We start from the raw sequence: 14,625 nt of genomic DNA, 5'->3' as shown, positions 1-14,625 counted from the left end.
ATGGGCTGTTTGCCACAGTTTGCAGTAAACAGCTGCTGGTAGTACTGAGTGGCAGTGTTCTGATCATTTCATTTAGGTTCCCTTGCTAGGAGGTTTTTTTTATCTGCTCAGAGTTTATCATGACCAACAATACTGATTTTATATTTTTTAAATCATCACAGAGTCCACAAATGGACATCTCACTGAGTCTCGGCCCCCAGTAATTAATTTTTCACCAACAAAGGTACATTAATAATAAAAATTTAGTTGTTCTACAGTCATCTTGCACTGTGTCCCTGCTGTTCTAAAAACAGACTGGTGAAGTTGTTAATGCCAACTGGAGGATGACGCTGACACAGAATGACAGGGCAACAGGGTGGAGCCACTGTGTATTCATCTTGCGCGACTACGTCGTGTGTTGCAGTTATCTACGATAAAATGTCTCTGCATTGGTGAGTGTTATCCTCGTGTTCTAGTTTGTGTATTTTTGTGCATGTGTGGGCTCTTGTGAGCACACACAGGTTCATAAGTACTTCTGTGTGTGTGTGTGTGTGTGTCTGTGTGTGTGTGTGTGTGTGTGTGTCTGTGTGTCAACCTGTGAGATAATCTATAATTAAATTGCTGAGTTTAATGGGATTATCTTTGGGAGACAAGCAGCACAGCGTCCTTGACATCTATCCCCTGGCTAGTCAACGCTGAGTGACTGATAGAGACACACAGAGAGAGAGAGAGAGAGAGATGAAGACAGGGTGAGAGAGAGGACAGAGAAGAGAAACCAGGAGAAAGCAACCAAGAGAAGAAGATGGAAGGAAAGTGCAGTGAGGACATCAGAGTGTGCTGAAGTGCTAGTGAGAGTCATGGAGAAGTGCCTTGCATTGTAATTATCTCATTTTCTGCTGCGTTACCAATGAAGGTCTACTGGGCTTTGCCTCAGTGAGCTTGCCCTCCACCTACAGCACATTAGCACTGGCCAGGCCAGCAACAAACACTTACATCCCTTTCAAAGGCCATTGCAGGCTCAGGCCTGCAGTGGCAAAACATTACTTTTTACACTTCCACAGCTCTGAGGACTGAACCTGAGACCTGAAAACTCCAGATATATGAACAGAGATACTTTTATTTGGACACTGACTGGTGCACCTCACAGGGATCAACCCACAGCAAGCCTAAAAAATCACAGTGTGCTTCATCACCCTCTGGTGGTCACTGAGAAATCAGCCCATCTTTCAGTCTAGGGTCCTCAGTGGACACTGAGTCAGGATGATTATGACAAAACTGTAAATGATGTTTGCTCTTATAGCGCATATAAAGTCTTATTCTATGAAGACATTTTATATTAATACAACTTTGCTTTGCAATATTGTCATTCATTATGAATTTATAAACCTGCCTCAACTCATGCATGGAGGAATTATGGTTTTTTACCAATATATTAACAAACACTTATCTACTCACACCAACAGTGCATTATAAGGCATTAATCAAATGTTTTTACTTTATTGATAACTGATAAATACGGAGCTACATTTTAACAAAAATGTAGACAAAAAGAAGAAACAATCAGTGGAGACTAAAGGAACAAATTTAAAATGGAATTAATAGCATGTCTGAATTATATTAAGATGTTGCAAGGTGAAATTATTTGTCCTTAGATCAGAGAAAATAACTTGAATCATATATCATGTTATGGATTAGATCAGAGAAAATAACTTGAATCATGTTATGGAAATGCAAAAACATGACATAGAATAACAACAATAAACACAGCGGAACATGAACATATGACGTCATATTTCCGACTTCCGCATGGGGGAAATGGGAGTTTCCAGGAAGCACCTGATCGTAGCACAACATTCCCCGCAGTCCTGAGGCTGTTGACAGAGAAGGTAGGAGCTCTACCTGATTTTTAACTGGAAATACTGAAATACCAGCACTGAAACGCATATACTTTAGAGTGGCTCTTTTTATTGTACAGGCTGTGACTGTTAGCCGCCTGACAACTAGTTGTGCTAACTGGCAGTTGTCAAAACAAACTATTTCCTTTAGCAAACTTTAGGCTAGCGTGGCTGTGAAAGCTCCGCTTAAAGTTACCGGTGTGATTTGACTTTTCATTTTATTCTGTGTTTTCTTTGGCAAACCAGAACAACTGCTGTATATGGCTAAATCTCCTTGACCCAACATATATGTAGTTCTCATAAGTGTTGTTTTGTTGTTATATGTATTATTAAGTCATTGTAAACAATGACTTTGTTGTGGGTGGATGTCTGGCGGATGTAACTTTAGATTAGCTACCGAGCTAACGTTGCTAATGCTCGCCAGCTTCGTAGGAGTTAAACTTTTAGTTGTTCTTAAATACCATCAGCAAGAAGTAAAATTATTATTTCATCTTTAAATCTGTACAGACTTACAATTCGCCCTGCAATAAAGACTTAGCTAATCATGTTTTAGTTATGGCCACAGTGCGGAAGTGACTGAAATGCAGCCATACTGGGCTAAAATTAGTGGATATCGCATGATTTGTATCTGAGAAACAACAAATAAATAAATAAATCTGGGTTTTTGAGGGACTGTTAACGTTGTTTATGTGATGTACAGTAAATTGGTAGCAAACAAAGTAGCAGTAAACTATAGAAAATTAATTCATTCCAATTTTGATAATTTGATTATTATTTTTTATCGAGTATAAACTCAAAAGTGCCACGTTTTTCACTTTATGAAGATTCACTTTCTGTTTTCATAATCAATGTTGAGTCAGTCCACAGAAATGCAATAAAGACTTAGCTAATCATGTTGTAGTTATGGCCACAGTGCGGAAGTGACTGAAATGCAGCCATACTGGGCTAAAATTAGTGGATATCGTGGATAACAATTTTGGTTTTTGGACTCTTGGTCAAAAGATAAATAGACAGTAAACTAAATATTTTTGGGTTTTAGGTCTTCACAGTCTTCATGAGTTACAGCAGAAAGAATGTCACTATTGTTTAATCTGCTACAGCTGCTGTATTCATGAGTAACTGATTAATAATTTTCTCTATGAAATTAGACAGAAGAAGCAGTAAATTCTCATTTGAGAAGCTGAAAATGACTGAACAATTACCGTATTTATCGGTGGTTACTTTTCTGTCATTGCACAGATTAATCAGCTAGTCTTTGTGATTTTTATAGCTTTACTGAGTGCTTCTGTAAAACATCAAACTTCATATAGTTAAAAAGTAGTTGTCCTGTTTTAAAAAGGAGCCCTTGTCCAGTTAAAGAGCAGCTCGCTGATTAAAGTAGTTAGAGCAGTAATGAAAATCAGCAGCTGCTGCTTGTCTGACAGCCGGGGAATGTAAAACGTCATGCAGATCATTGTGTGTACCAGTAACAATAGTTATTTGAGAAACGTGGGTGTCAGTAATCACTGCATTTTCCAGAACATGTATGTGAACTATTTCTGAGGAATGAATGATTCAGACAGGATTTGTGAACTGCAGATGACTCATTCACTTGTCCCTGACTTGTCAGAGGTGAGCTGCCACTGCCAAATGGCCCTAACAAAGAGCCAGTGATGAAGTGATAGCCCTTACCTCTTTACCACTGTGCCCAGCCTGAGTATGTGAGCTGCTCAAGCATATGGGTAGTCACAGGATCTCCAGGCCATGTGGAGTAAACACTGTGGTACACAGCTACCACTGATTCCATCAGCGGTTTGATTACTGACTCTCATGACATCCCAATCGACCTGCCACTAGATACAGACAGAAGCCTGCAGGTTGTTTACTTGCAACTGAAACAGACATGACAAGGAAGTGAAGGGCAGGAACCTTTCTTGTTGTCTGCAGGCTACGGTTGTTAAGTTGTTCCTAAAGTTAACGCAGGTGGGGAGCTGTGTGTCAGAGAGCGCCTCTGTAATGACGCTGCTAACATGGAGGTCACACATTACTCAAATTAAACATGTTTCCAGCACAATCAACATGAAAGTGACACTGCCCTGCTCTGAGTACAGATGCATTTTACCAGTAGCAGTAAAGGCTGAAAGATTTCCTGGACTAATGAAGTTAGCAACAGTATTTATGCACCCCGGGACTTGTGTAGGTCACCAGCTGAGCAGGTATTTCCAGTAGCTTTCCTAGTTACAGTGAACAATACACAAGCCATTATGTCATAAAGTATGTGTATTGTCTTTATATAACACCAGCACTGGATACTGAAAGGCCAGTCTTGAATAGTGACAGACAAAAGTGGAGGCTCTACAGTTTTAAAGTCATTATTTTGTGTTTGTGACTAAAGTAACCTGATGTTTTACTTCATCTGTTCTTTAAATCCCATTCTACTCAGATTTTACAACATGGATCCCATCAGTAATTTAAATGGTTTTATTATGGAAGAATGTATTTTATAAATTGTTCACAATTAATGGATTATTGATCGCTAATGTGACCAACTGTCGATGAAGGAAACTGCTTGAAATGTTCATCCCTGTCTAAAATGAATAGGAAGCCACTTAATGACCTTTAAAATAGGAGCAATGTGTTTTCTATGTTTAGTCTTGGTGAGAAGATGTGCAGCTGCACATTTTCCACTCAGTAATGAAGTTGGACACCAGCCCTAGCTGTGGGCAAGTTTTGTCTCTTGACCTAATCAAGTCAACTTTTCGGTCAAAAGGTTGTGGATTGTCGTCTTGGTTTTGTTGATAACCAGCGATTTCTCTCTCCCTGACCTCCCCACTTTACCTTCTCACCCTCCCTTCCTCCTCTCCAGATGCAGACCATAAAGTGTGTGGTGGTGGGTGACGGTGCAGTGGGAAAGACTTGTCTGCTCATTTCCTACACCACCAACAAGTTTCCGTCTGAATACGTCCCCACGGTGAGTGTGATTAATAACACAAATGCATCAGCTGGCACATTTTATGTACTGCTGCAGCCTGATCATGGCTGACATTAAAGTGACATCCAGCACACATAAGTGCGTACATTGTCCAGAGTTTCTCTTTCACACACGAGTGAGTGAGCGAGGAAGCTACAGACATGGAAAATGGAGTGGAAAAGCAAAGTGCAACTACCACATCAGAGCTATACAGGCTACATCCTGTAGTTTATCTGGAACCTGTCTGTGTACAGAGCTTTGTTAAAACCGAACAGCGTGTGCGGGCGACAGCAGACTGCAGCAGGTCGACCTGCTGAAAGCGTGCTGTGTCTTAAAGCAGGCGCAGTGACTGTAAAACACTCCCTGCTCACCTCCACACTCACCCTGCTGAGGTATTGCACATACCAGTGGCCTGAAGGTACGAGAGTGGTGAATCAGGAGGGAGGAGTGAACTGAGAGACAGGAGTCTGTTTGGCTCGACAGCAGCACAGCAGTCCTCCCTCAGCTGAGAGCATTCAGTTTGTTTCCAGCAGCCTCTGTGACGACTGACAGCGACAATGGCAGGATGGTTATGTCACTCACCGCTGGCTGGATAGGGACAATCTGAACAAACTCTCCCCTGTCAGGCAGAAAACAGCTACTGTGAATATCTGAATATGTTGGTCCTCGTTTCTTCAAAAGCGTGTTTGGTTATAAAATTGAGTTTAGCTCCAATTTATGGTTATAGGCTGTTGAATCCATTGTGGGGGGTGTCCTCACAAATGAAGCACAGAAGGTGTGTGTTTTGTTTGAACCTCACAAGCCTCTTAAGAAGGGTGCTTCCTGTTTTGTTTTGAGGAATTCCTGAAACTATGTCTTTTCACAGCTGTACTTCCTGTTTTCTCCTCCCTGCATGCTCTCCATCTTCCTCTCTTCTCACCCTTTCTCACAGGTGTTTGATAACTATGCAGTAACAGTGATGATCGGTGGGGAGCCGTACACTCTGGGACTGTTTGACACTGCAGGTAAAAACATTTTATGAGGTATTGTTGACAGTTGTAGCAACAGGAGCAGGTGTAGTGACAGCAGCGCACAGTGCAGCAGCGTTTGTTGAGGTACTGTCAGGATGTTGTTGTTGTTGCAGCTGTAGAGGGCTGTGGCTGTGTCTTAGAAATACCTGCTACAGTTTGTTCAGTGTTTTGTGTTAACGGATTTGTGTCTGTGTGTGTGTGTCCTTGCAGGTCAGGAAGACTACGACAGACTGCGACCCCTCAGCTACCCTCAGACGGATGTCTTCCTCGTCTGTTTCTCTGTTGTATCGCCCTCCTCCTTTGAGAACGTCAGGGAGAAGGTTTGTGTAGTTGGTCTCTGCCTGTGTTTGCTGATTGAGGTTTAAAGGTAGATTGATACACTTGTATGTTGTTTTCTCTCCAAAACCACTGTCTTGTTTGATTTATTCAATTCTTAGCTCCTCAGTTCTTCAGATTTAGATTTATTTTTAAGGTTTGCCTTCTCGCTTTCATATGTTTGATACTAATCACTGCACACTGTCTCCTGTGTTAGACGATTTGCTTTACAACAAATTATTCAACCAGCCAGACTGAAAAGAGATTTCTTTGTGAGGCACAGATAACTTTGATTTTTATTAAGTTTAGCAAAGATAGCTGGGGACTAAAGGGTGGTGTGTTGAAACTGCTGACAAGCCTAGCGTTTCCATGGACAAAAGCTAAAAATATGCTAAACAAAACCAAGCAGCTGTTGAGGCGACAGTGGTGCGGTGGGTAGAGCAGTCGTCTCCCAACTGGAAGGTTGAAGGTTCGAATCTCGGTGCCTCCAGTCCACATGTCGACGTGTCCTTGGGCAAGACACTGAAACCCCCCTATTGCCCCCGATGGTTAGAGCCATTGATTGAGTTGGCTCCGCAGATGGCTGCCTCGGTTCTGTACCGGAAACAGATTCCTTGTGTGTAACATACTTGGCCAATAAAGGTGATTATCCTTATCCTTTGACCTTGTCCCCTAACAGTGGGTGCCAGAGATTTCACACCACTGCCCACGGACGCCCTTCCTGCTGGTTGGGACTCAGGTGGATCTGAGAGACGACAGCAACACTCTGGAGAAACTGGCCAAAAACAAGCAGCGAGCCCTGACCTGTGAGAGCGGAGAGAAACTGGCTCGAGAGCTCAAAGCTGTCAAATATGTGGAGTGTTCAGCTCTTACACAGGTACATGTAGAGGGATGATGTCATAAAATGCTTGTGTAAATTATGATGTTTACATAATGAGAAACAGTCGCTATTAAGGCTGCCACAGAAAGTCAACTAGTCGAATCATTAGTTGAGACCTGTCAGTCGACTGAGACTCTTCTAGTCGAGCCTGTGTTTTCATTTTATTTAATTTTTTTCAGCTAGTGTGCATTACAGTAGAAGGCAGCCCCAGCCTCTGTTAGTTTGTCAACTTCTTCTCATGTTGGTGTGTCAAGCAGCAGTTTGCCTAGTGCTTCCCCCAGTGGTCGGGGGAGAAATACCCACTTCAAAAAAAAAGAACCAATAATTGTGCTGAAGAGCCGACTGGAAAAACCCTTAGTCGAGTACAGCCCTAGTCACTATAAATGGCAATGTTCAGACAGACACTGCATGAGAAACTGCAGCCCTTGAAATGTCTTCAGTGAGACAACATCCACATAATCTATACTGCATTGCAGTGTTTTAGGCGCCCGATAAACCTTGAAACTTAGGGATCTGTTACTTGAGCTGGACTTCCTGTTTCACATTTCATCATCTCATTGGTATCAGAAATAACACACCAAACAACCCCCCCTGAGTCTTCAGTCTGGCCACTAAGGCGGTGCTTTTGACACCTGAAACTCTGATTTTCAAAAACGTGTAAATAGCTCTGCCTGAAAGCAATGACATAAGTCTGTGCGATTGGTTGGAGGTTCACACACTAACTCTTCACCAGTCACTGGTTATAAATGTCAGTATAGCCAATCACTGACCTGTGTTTATGTTAATTTGGTCTAACACCTTTACAGTCATCTTTGCTTGATGTGTGTTGCAACGGTACAGGAAATAAAGACAGTATTTAGAAGTGATTAAATCACAGTTTATGCTTTTTCACTTGTCTGATAAATATGGAATTTCATCAACAGCTTTTGAGTCCCCCACAACAACAACAATACAATACAATAACAACTGGCAAAGTAGCTTATCTGTGTTTTTCGTCTCTTTCTCAGAGGGGACTGAAGAATGTCTTTGATGAGGCCATCCTGGCAGCGCTGGAGCCTCCGGACAACAAACCCAAGAAGCGCTGTGTCCTGCTATAGACGCCACAAGAGGAAGAGGAAGTGGAAGTGGAGGTGGACGGGGAAGAGATTAACCCAGATGGGATCAGAGGGAGGGAGCACAGAGGGGATGCGAGGGTGTGAAGGTGGATGAGGCAGACACATGTTTAAACAGTGCCTTCAGCCATAGTGACTTAATGTGTGGTGTGGGAACAGACAGGCTTTATTTTCGTCATAGAGATGTGTCACTATAACATGACTAACGCACATCAACAACAGTCCTCACAGCTAGGAAATGGGGTTTTATTAATAGAAGGAGGCAGGTTGATCAGTAGAGAAATTTGAACCTCAATACCTTAAAGATGCAAAGAGTGGATAGAGTCACGGCCACAACTGAAACTGGCAACTACTTTTTCAAACCGTTCCTACTGTTATACAAATCTTAATAGTTGTTTAAACGTGTGAAGTGTTGCCAGTAAACAGCGCTGCAGATGATGATGTGATATATAATGACATTTCACATGAAAACTCACCTCCTACAGAGGTTTGGAAAATCTGGAAATGTTTGGAGAAATAATTTGACAGTTTTCAGGTCTTGATGAATTTGGGTAAGAAAAGTTTTTCTCTGGCAACACACTGTAAACTCATCTTCCATTGTCCCGCTGTTTGTACAACTACACACTTCTGTGGATCTCAGAGGAACTTTTGAAGAATTTGACTTCAGTCAAACAAGATCAGATCAATGTACTTAAGGTCTCAGACAAACTCCAACCATTACATTGTTCAGTCTGCATCATCATGATGTAAAATACAGGTCTAAAATCAGTGTAATATTAATCTTTGATTGATTTAAAATTGTGTTGCACTGGTAAAATAACACCTAGTAATCTAGAAGGAAACAGTGCAAACTACTGTTACCAGCCAATAGTTTGGAGGCTGACGTAGAGACGTGACCCAGCTGAACAACATTCCCTGCAGTACACACCACAGGTTCAACAGTTCTGTGGCATTCGTGGACCTTGACAGTGCTGTTGCTTTAGACAACAGAATGAAGCTATGCCTAAAAGAATACAGGGATGATTCTGTGCATTTCCTTTCACAAGTATGGAAAAAAAACTAAAATTACTCTAAATTTTTTTCAAATAATTTCAAAGTCCCCAACCTAAGGCCTCTGAAAACCCAGGGAAAGCTCTGTCAGTTTATTTGAAGCTGACTAAGTCAGTCTAACCCAGCAGTCCTCTAATAAATCCTTCTCCATGAAGGTGCTGATGTGAAGTTTTTTTTGAAACTGTGCATTATATCTAATAAACTGCCCGCTGAGTGGTGACTGTAACAGGACTTGCTCCAGATCAGTAGAAGAAGATTCAGATTGCTTAGAGTTTATTCACATGTAGACCAGTGAGATGGAGTCCAGCAGCTGTCTTCTGTGATCTACTGTAAGTGGGACTCGCAGTTAAAAAAAAAAAAAAACAGTCCTTTTGAGACATCGCATTTAAAGTGGCTTTATTAAGGCATTTCTAGTTTGATAAACTAGAAATGCCTTAATTTTCCTGCTGCCTCAGTGCCAGACTTCACCTGTGTGTATTGAAACATCCAGCTACCACAGTAGAACACTGGAAATGCCTTTAACTATTTCTCTTCCCACTCATCAACATCATTGCCTTATCACTTAACGTGCCACAAGTCAAATCATATACAGCGTAAAGGGTGTGTTTGTTCACATGTCACTTTCTGGCTGAGCCAAGACATCAGGATGTTTTCTGATTACCTATCCACTGTCATGACTGATGCAGTTGGAGTAGATGGGTACATCTCTGTGTCTTATAAGCACCGTCGTGTCCCTCACTTGCGTTAGTCCCTCCCACATAAGATGCAAGGAAAACAGGGAGGAGAGAGGACTGGAGGAAACGCGTTATCATCATCTAAAGCGTCTAATCAGTAACTGGTTTCTGACAAAGTCCACAAAAAACTTCAGCAAAGGATGCTGTATCCTCCATCATGGCTCCTCCAGCACCGTCCTCAGTCCTCGGAGCCAATATAAGAAACTTAAAATGTCCTACGTCCTCGGTCGACCCAAGGGCGAAGGATCGATCTCATAAGAGACATGAGATACACCAAGTATGATTAAAGAGCAAATATTTCACCCACAACCTCCTCACACGCCATCTGCTCCACCTTTCCTCCTCCTCCTGGCTTTACTGGAACCTCAAGTGCTCATTGGTCTGTTAGCTCCTCCTGGAGGCATTAAAGGGGAACACCGCTCAGTTTGAAGACTGCTGTTTCTCTAGCTGACACCTGGAACAAAGTTTTTATGGACATGAGCAAAGATATAACAACGGGTGTCTTTAAGCAGCTTGACAGACAGTAGCTTCTGGACTTTCAGGATTTTAGCACAGAGGAGCTTTGTTTTTTGGTGTCTGAATAAAGCCATATAGCCACCTCCTTCAGAAACACCAGGGTATCTTCCAGCAAAATGAAAATATAATGAATGACTGTTTTAATCAGAGTTCTGCAAGACAGTAAGGACTCGTTTGTCACTTTATTGTGGGATAAAACTATACCTTGGATGACTGGGTTTTGTTGTAGAGTCATGCTCTAACACCGGTTGTCCTGGGCCAGTATCCTTCAACTGAGGGTGTTCTCCAAGTAACAAAGTCTCCGTTGCTTATGTGTTGCTGTTTTCCATTAGTTTGGAGATGACCGTTTCCTCTGATAATGTGTGGATGATTATAAGTATTATATGTTTTGTTTTCTTTGCTCCTTATTGTTTCTTGGGTAAGGTTATTTTAGTAAGTTTTGACACCTGAGCTTTTATTTTGCTTTTTAGGTGTTTTTACTATTACTTGCTGGTTCAGCGGCAGTTTGAGTGATAAACACTTCCTGGTTTGTCAAACTAAAACTATTCTGATAATAAGCTTCTAATGGCAGGAGAGAGAAAAACAGAACAGCTGAGGCAATAATTAGATGTGGAAAACTCTGTTCTGTACCGAACCATGAATGTTGGAACTGGTGCGTGTTTAGAAGTAATAAAGTACTTGAACCTTGTTTCGTCCTGACATGGTTTTTATTTTTATCTCTCATTTGAGCCACGTTTCCTCCTCCTGCTCTGCTCCAACCCAGGCCCACTGACACACTGATTTTGTCAGTTTGTTTGTTTTATCCTTAATTTTGGAAATCCATTAATTTTGGCATGTTTTCTCATATATTTAATTCTTTTTAATTGGTAAGTTTTTAACCTTTCAATTAAAAGTAAACGTTCATTTTACAGTACAAGATGGTGAGGAAATGAGCATGTACAGCATGAACCCAGTTTGTAGCTGCAGAATAGCAAAAGCTTAGACCTGAAGTTGTTGAGTAAATTTTCTATTCTTTCTTTTTTTTTATCAAACTAAAAGGAAAACTAAATTTGAGAAGGCAAATTGTATAAAGAAAGATGATGAGAAGGAAAACTAAATTTGAGAAGGCAAATCTTAGGCATTTCTTAGTAGAATAACATAGTAACATTTACAGTTGAACTCTTGTCCCTTTGTGTGTTGGGGTGAAACAATAAACTTGAGCATAAACTACAAATAGCATAACAAATGAATGTAAATGATGTGCTAAAACCTGAAATGTGAGCTGAAATCAGGCAGTTGCTTTGAGGCATCATTACACAGTCATTAGATTATTTAAACATGTTTTAATTATATAAATAATGGCGAAACGATAAACTGGCATATACAAGATGCAATTTCTGTTACTCACTTAATAAATGTGGTTGTCTATAACAAAAACTCAGTGCCTGACCTGTGCCAAGATCTGAAACCTCCTGTATGTACAACACAACCTAAAATATCTGCAGGAAAACTGGATCAAGAAACCAAAAAGCCTCACAGCTGCTACAGAAACTGTTGTGACATCTGCCAGAGGGGGTTTACTGATGGAGTAGGACACACAAACCTGCACACGCCACAATTAGTGTTTAATTTTTATCTGTATTTGTTTTAAAGTTCAGGAAATATAAAGTAAAAGTGAGTCAGCATTTGAAGGAAGGCTTATTTTTACAATCAATAATTTGCGTGCAATCATTTAATTACCCGGTCATAGTTAATGACTTAAAAGTGTGTAGCTGTTTCACCATCTCATTTCATACTCCAAAGATTTTGCAGGCTGCCTGTGTGCAGTACCCACAGTGGCCGCAAAGGAGCGCTGTTCTACGGGTTTTGGGGGGCCCCAGTGAGCAGTATGTAAATGACCTCGGTTCATTTTGATTGGCAGTCTAAAATGGATCCTTGAGCCCGCCACGGCAGGGAGGGTCAGAGCTGCTGCATCCTTTGTCTGGAGGACGGTAGCAACTGAAGACACCTTGCATCTGATCTGCCTTTCTCAACACGTCCTTTTTCCCATCATCCTTCTCTCCATTTCTCATGCCTTTTGTTTGGGGTCTTTGGCTCTGAGTTCTCTCAGCGTCACTAAAGACTTGAGTCGCCTTGATTTCACAAGAGTTTCTAACCACAGTGCTTATCCACATTACTGCCACATGTCCACTGGCATCTTCTGTGCATGTCTTCCAGTGTTGTGTGTTAACTTGGGAACACAGCGGTGGCTCTGTAGGTAAATATGCCAGGTTACATTGAACAGTTCCATGCATTCTTTTAGGATAATCACCTTATAGGCTTGTTTTATGGTTTCTGATTCTAAAAGCAGCCGAGTTGGTCCCACATCAGCCGCCCCCTGATGAATCTTTTCTATGCTGGTTGTCTAATTGGTAGATTAAAAAAATTCTAATGTTCACATTTTAGTTATTTAGTGTAAACTATATTTTCAGTAGATTTGATCACCCTATATTATGGCCTAAATGCTGGTTAAAAGTCTTTCCTATATTGCCAATGGTGTAATTATTTTGGAAAATACTAAAGGCCTTTCACTTGGATTTAAAAGTTTTCATTTGTTTACTAATACCAGTCCTAAGATATATATTCTAAAACCTTCTCATTAAATTGCTCCAAATTCAGTGGTAGCTTCAGCACTCACCTGACTGCACCTTAATGAGAATACATGATCAACTTAAGTTTGTGTGAAGACGTACGACTTCCTGGTGGGAACCCTTTCACAGAACAGTTGCACCAGTAGATAAACTGATTTTTAGATTCTCGCATCAGCACGTTCACCTTCCAAAGGCCGACTCATGAATGAGCTTTGGAAGCTCTGTTTGACAAACATCTACTGTATGAAGTTTTGAGACTTGCAGTTTGATTGTACTGCTGCTGGCTTCTTTTCGCAGAAACATCAGTTACAAGACTCTGGAAACTTGGTTAAGTTCCATAATTGATCAGTGATTGTTGGGTCAGGTGTCCAAACTGGCCTACTGGGTAAATCATGCCTAAATAAAAGGGAAACCTGCTCTCCATAGGCTGATTCCAGATCAGTTTTACTGTGTGTGCCAGCTTGCAGTACTTATGTGGCGGCCATCTTGTCTTGTTGCTGATCCAGGCTCTGACACTTTGACTGCTGTCTGTCCCAGTGCGCCTCGCTCTCTCACTGGTTTGTCTGGTGAATATTATTGGATGTCCATCTGACCTCGTCATAAATGTGTTGCCATGGGCAACCAGCTTGGAGAAGAAGAAGGAGGGGTTAGAGAAACCTTAGCTCTCTCTTTTTTCTTATTTTTTCCTTTCTTGTCTCAGAGGATGCACAAATGAATATGTGGGCATGTGCACATATGTAGCTCATGCACACACACACACACACCCAGTTTGCCTAAACAAAGATACATTAGAGAGGAGGCGAAGCAGTGTGCAGATCTGGACAATACAGCATTTGTTTTATGGTTGAATGTAAAGGACAATCACAACAACAGTTCGCCTACAGATGCACTCACACACACTGCACACTACTGCTGAAGAAATCAACACTATTTTTGTGCTCTGACTCAGCCTGCCGTGGTTCTAAGTGCAGGTTGTTTTAGGGTCTCGTCCTGTATTTCAAGATTCAAGATTTTTATTTGCCATTTATGCATAAACACACAGTCTAGGCATATAGGAATTCTTGTGCAGGGCTCTCCTGGAGTCAAGTAAAGCCCTGTCTTGTCTGGTTGTGTTTAGAGTTGACGTTTAGTGTCTATGTCCATGTTCTCACCACTAATTGCATTTGTATTGTTTTGTATATTAGTGTTTATAATGTATGAGCTGTCGGTGTGTTTATCATTTTATGTGTTTCTGTCTTTGTCATCATACCACACATCTAGTTATGTGTATTGTTTGTCTCTGTCTGTGTTGGTTTTACTGACGTAGTTTTGTGTCCTCAGTCATGTTTCCTAAAGTTTGTGTGATTGTGTGTTGAATTCAGAATTGTGTCTTTCAGTCAATGTGTGTTAAATCAAATCAAATTTTATTTGTATAGCGCCAAATCACAACAAAAGTCATCTCAGGACACTTTACAAAGTAAGGTCTAGACCTTACTGTTATCAATATTATTACAGAGGGAAAACCCAACAAATCCCCCTTGAGCAGCACTTGGCGACAGTGGGGAGGAAAAACTCCCTTTAACGGAAGAAACCTCC

At 41.2% G+C, this 14,625-nt stretch overlaps 1 protein-coding gene across 1 annotated transcript; it reads left to right on the top strand.

Annotated features, from left to right (window-relative positions):
- The first annotated feature begins 1,773 nt into the window (after nt 1-1,773).
- Nucleotides 1,774-11,129, top strand: LOC109968874 (cell division control protein 42 homolog). The gene is made up of 6 exons (XM_020615431.1): nt 1,774-1,865; nt 4,720-4,824; nt 5,756-5,828; nt 6,045-6,154; nt 6,829-7,026; nt 8,037-11,129. The coding sequence occupies exons 2-6, from the start codon at nt 4,720-4,722 to the stop codon at nt 8,124-8,126; spliced, it is 576 nt and encodes a 191-aa protein (XP_020471087.1). The 5' UTR covers nt 1,774-1,865; the 3' UTR covers nt 8,127-11,129.
- The last annotated feature ends 3,496 nt before the right edge of the window (nt 11,130-14,625 follow it).

This window comes from Monopterus albus, unplaced genomic scaffold (assembly GCF_001952655.1).
Source record: "Monopterus albus unplaced genomic scaffold, M_albus_1.0 scaffold165.1, whole genome shotgun sequence".
Taxonomy (NCBI): domain Eukaryota; kingdom Metazoa; phylum Chordata; class Actinopteri; order Synbranchiformes; family Synbranchidae; genus Monopterus; species Monopterus albus.
Note: the sequence above shows the minus strand (reverse complement) of the source record. Positions and strands in the feature narration are given on the sequence as shown.

Coding starts and splice junctions, on each gene's coding strand:
- LOC109968874 (XM_020615431.1), top strand. CDS start 4,720: ATGCAGACCATAAAGTGTGTGGTGGTGGGTGACGGTGCAGTGGGAAAG. Junction 5,829..6,044: donor GGGACTGTTTGACACTGCAG/GTAAAAACATTT, acceptor GTGTCCTTGCAG/GTCAGGAAGACTACGACAGA. Junction 6,155..6,828: donor TTGAGAACGTCAGGGAGAAG/GTTTGTGTAGTT, acceptor GTCCCCTAACAG/TGGGTGCCAGAGATTTCACA.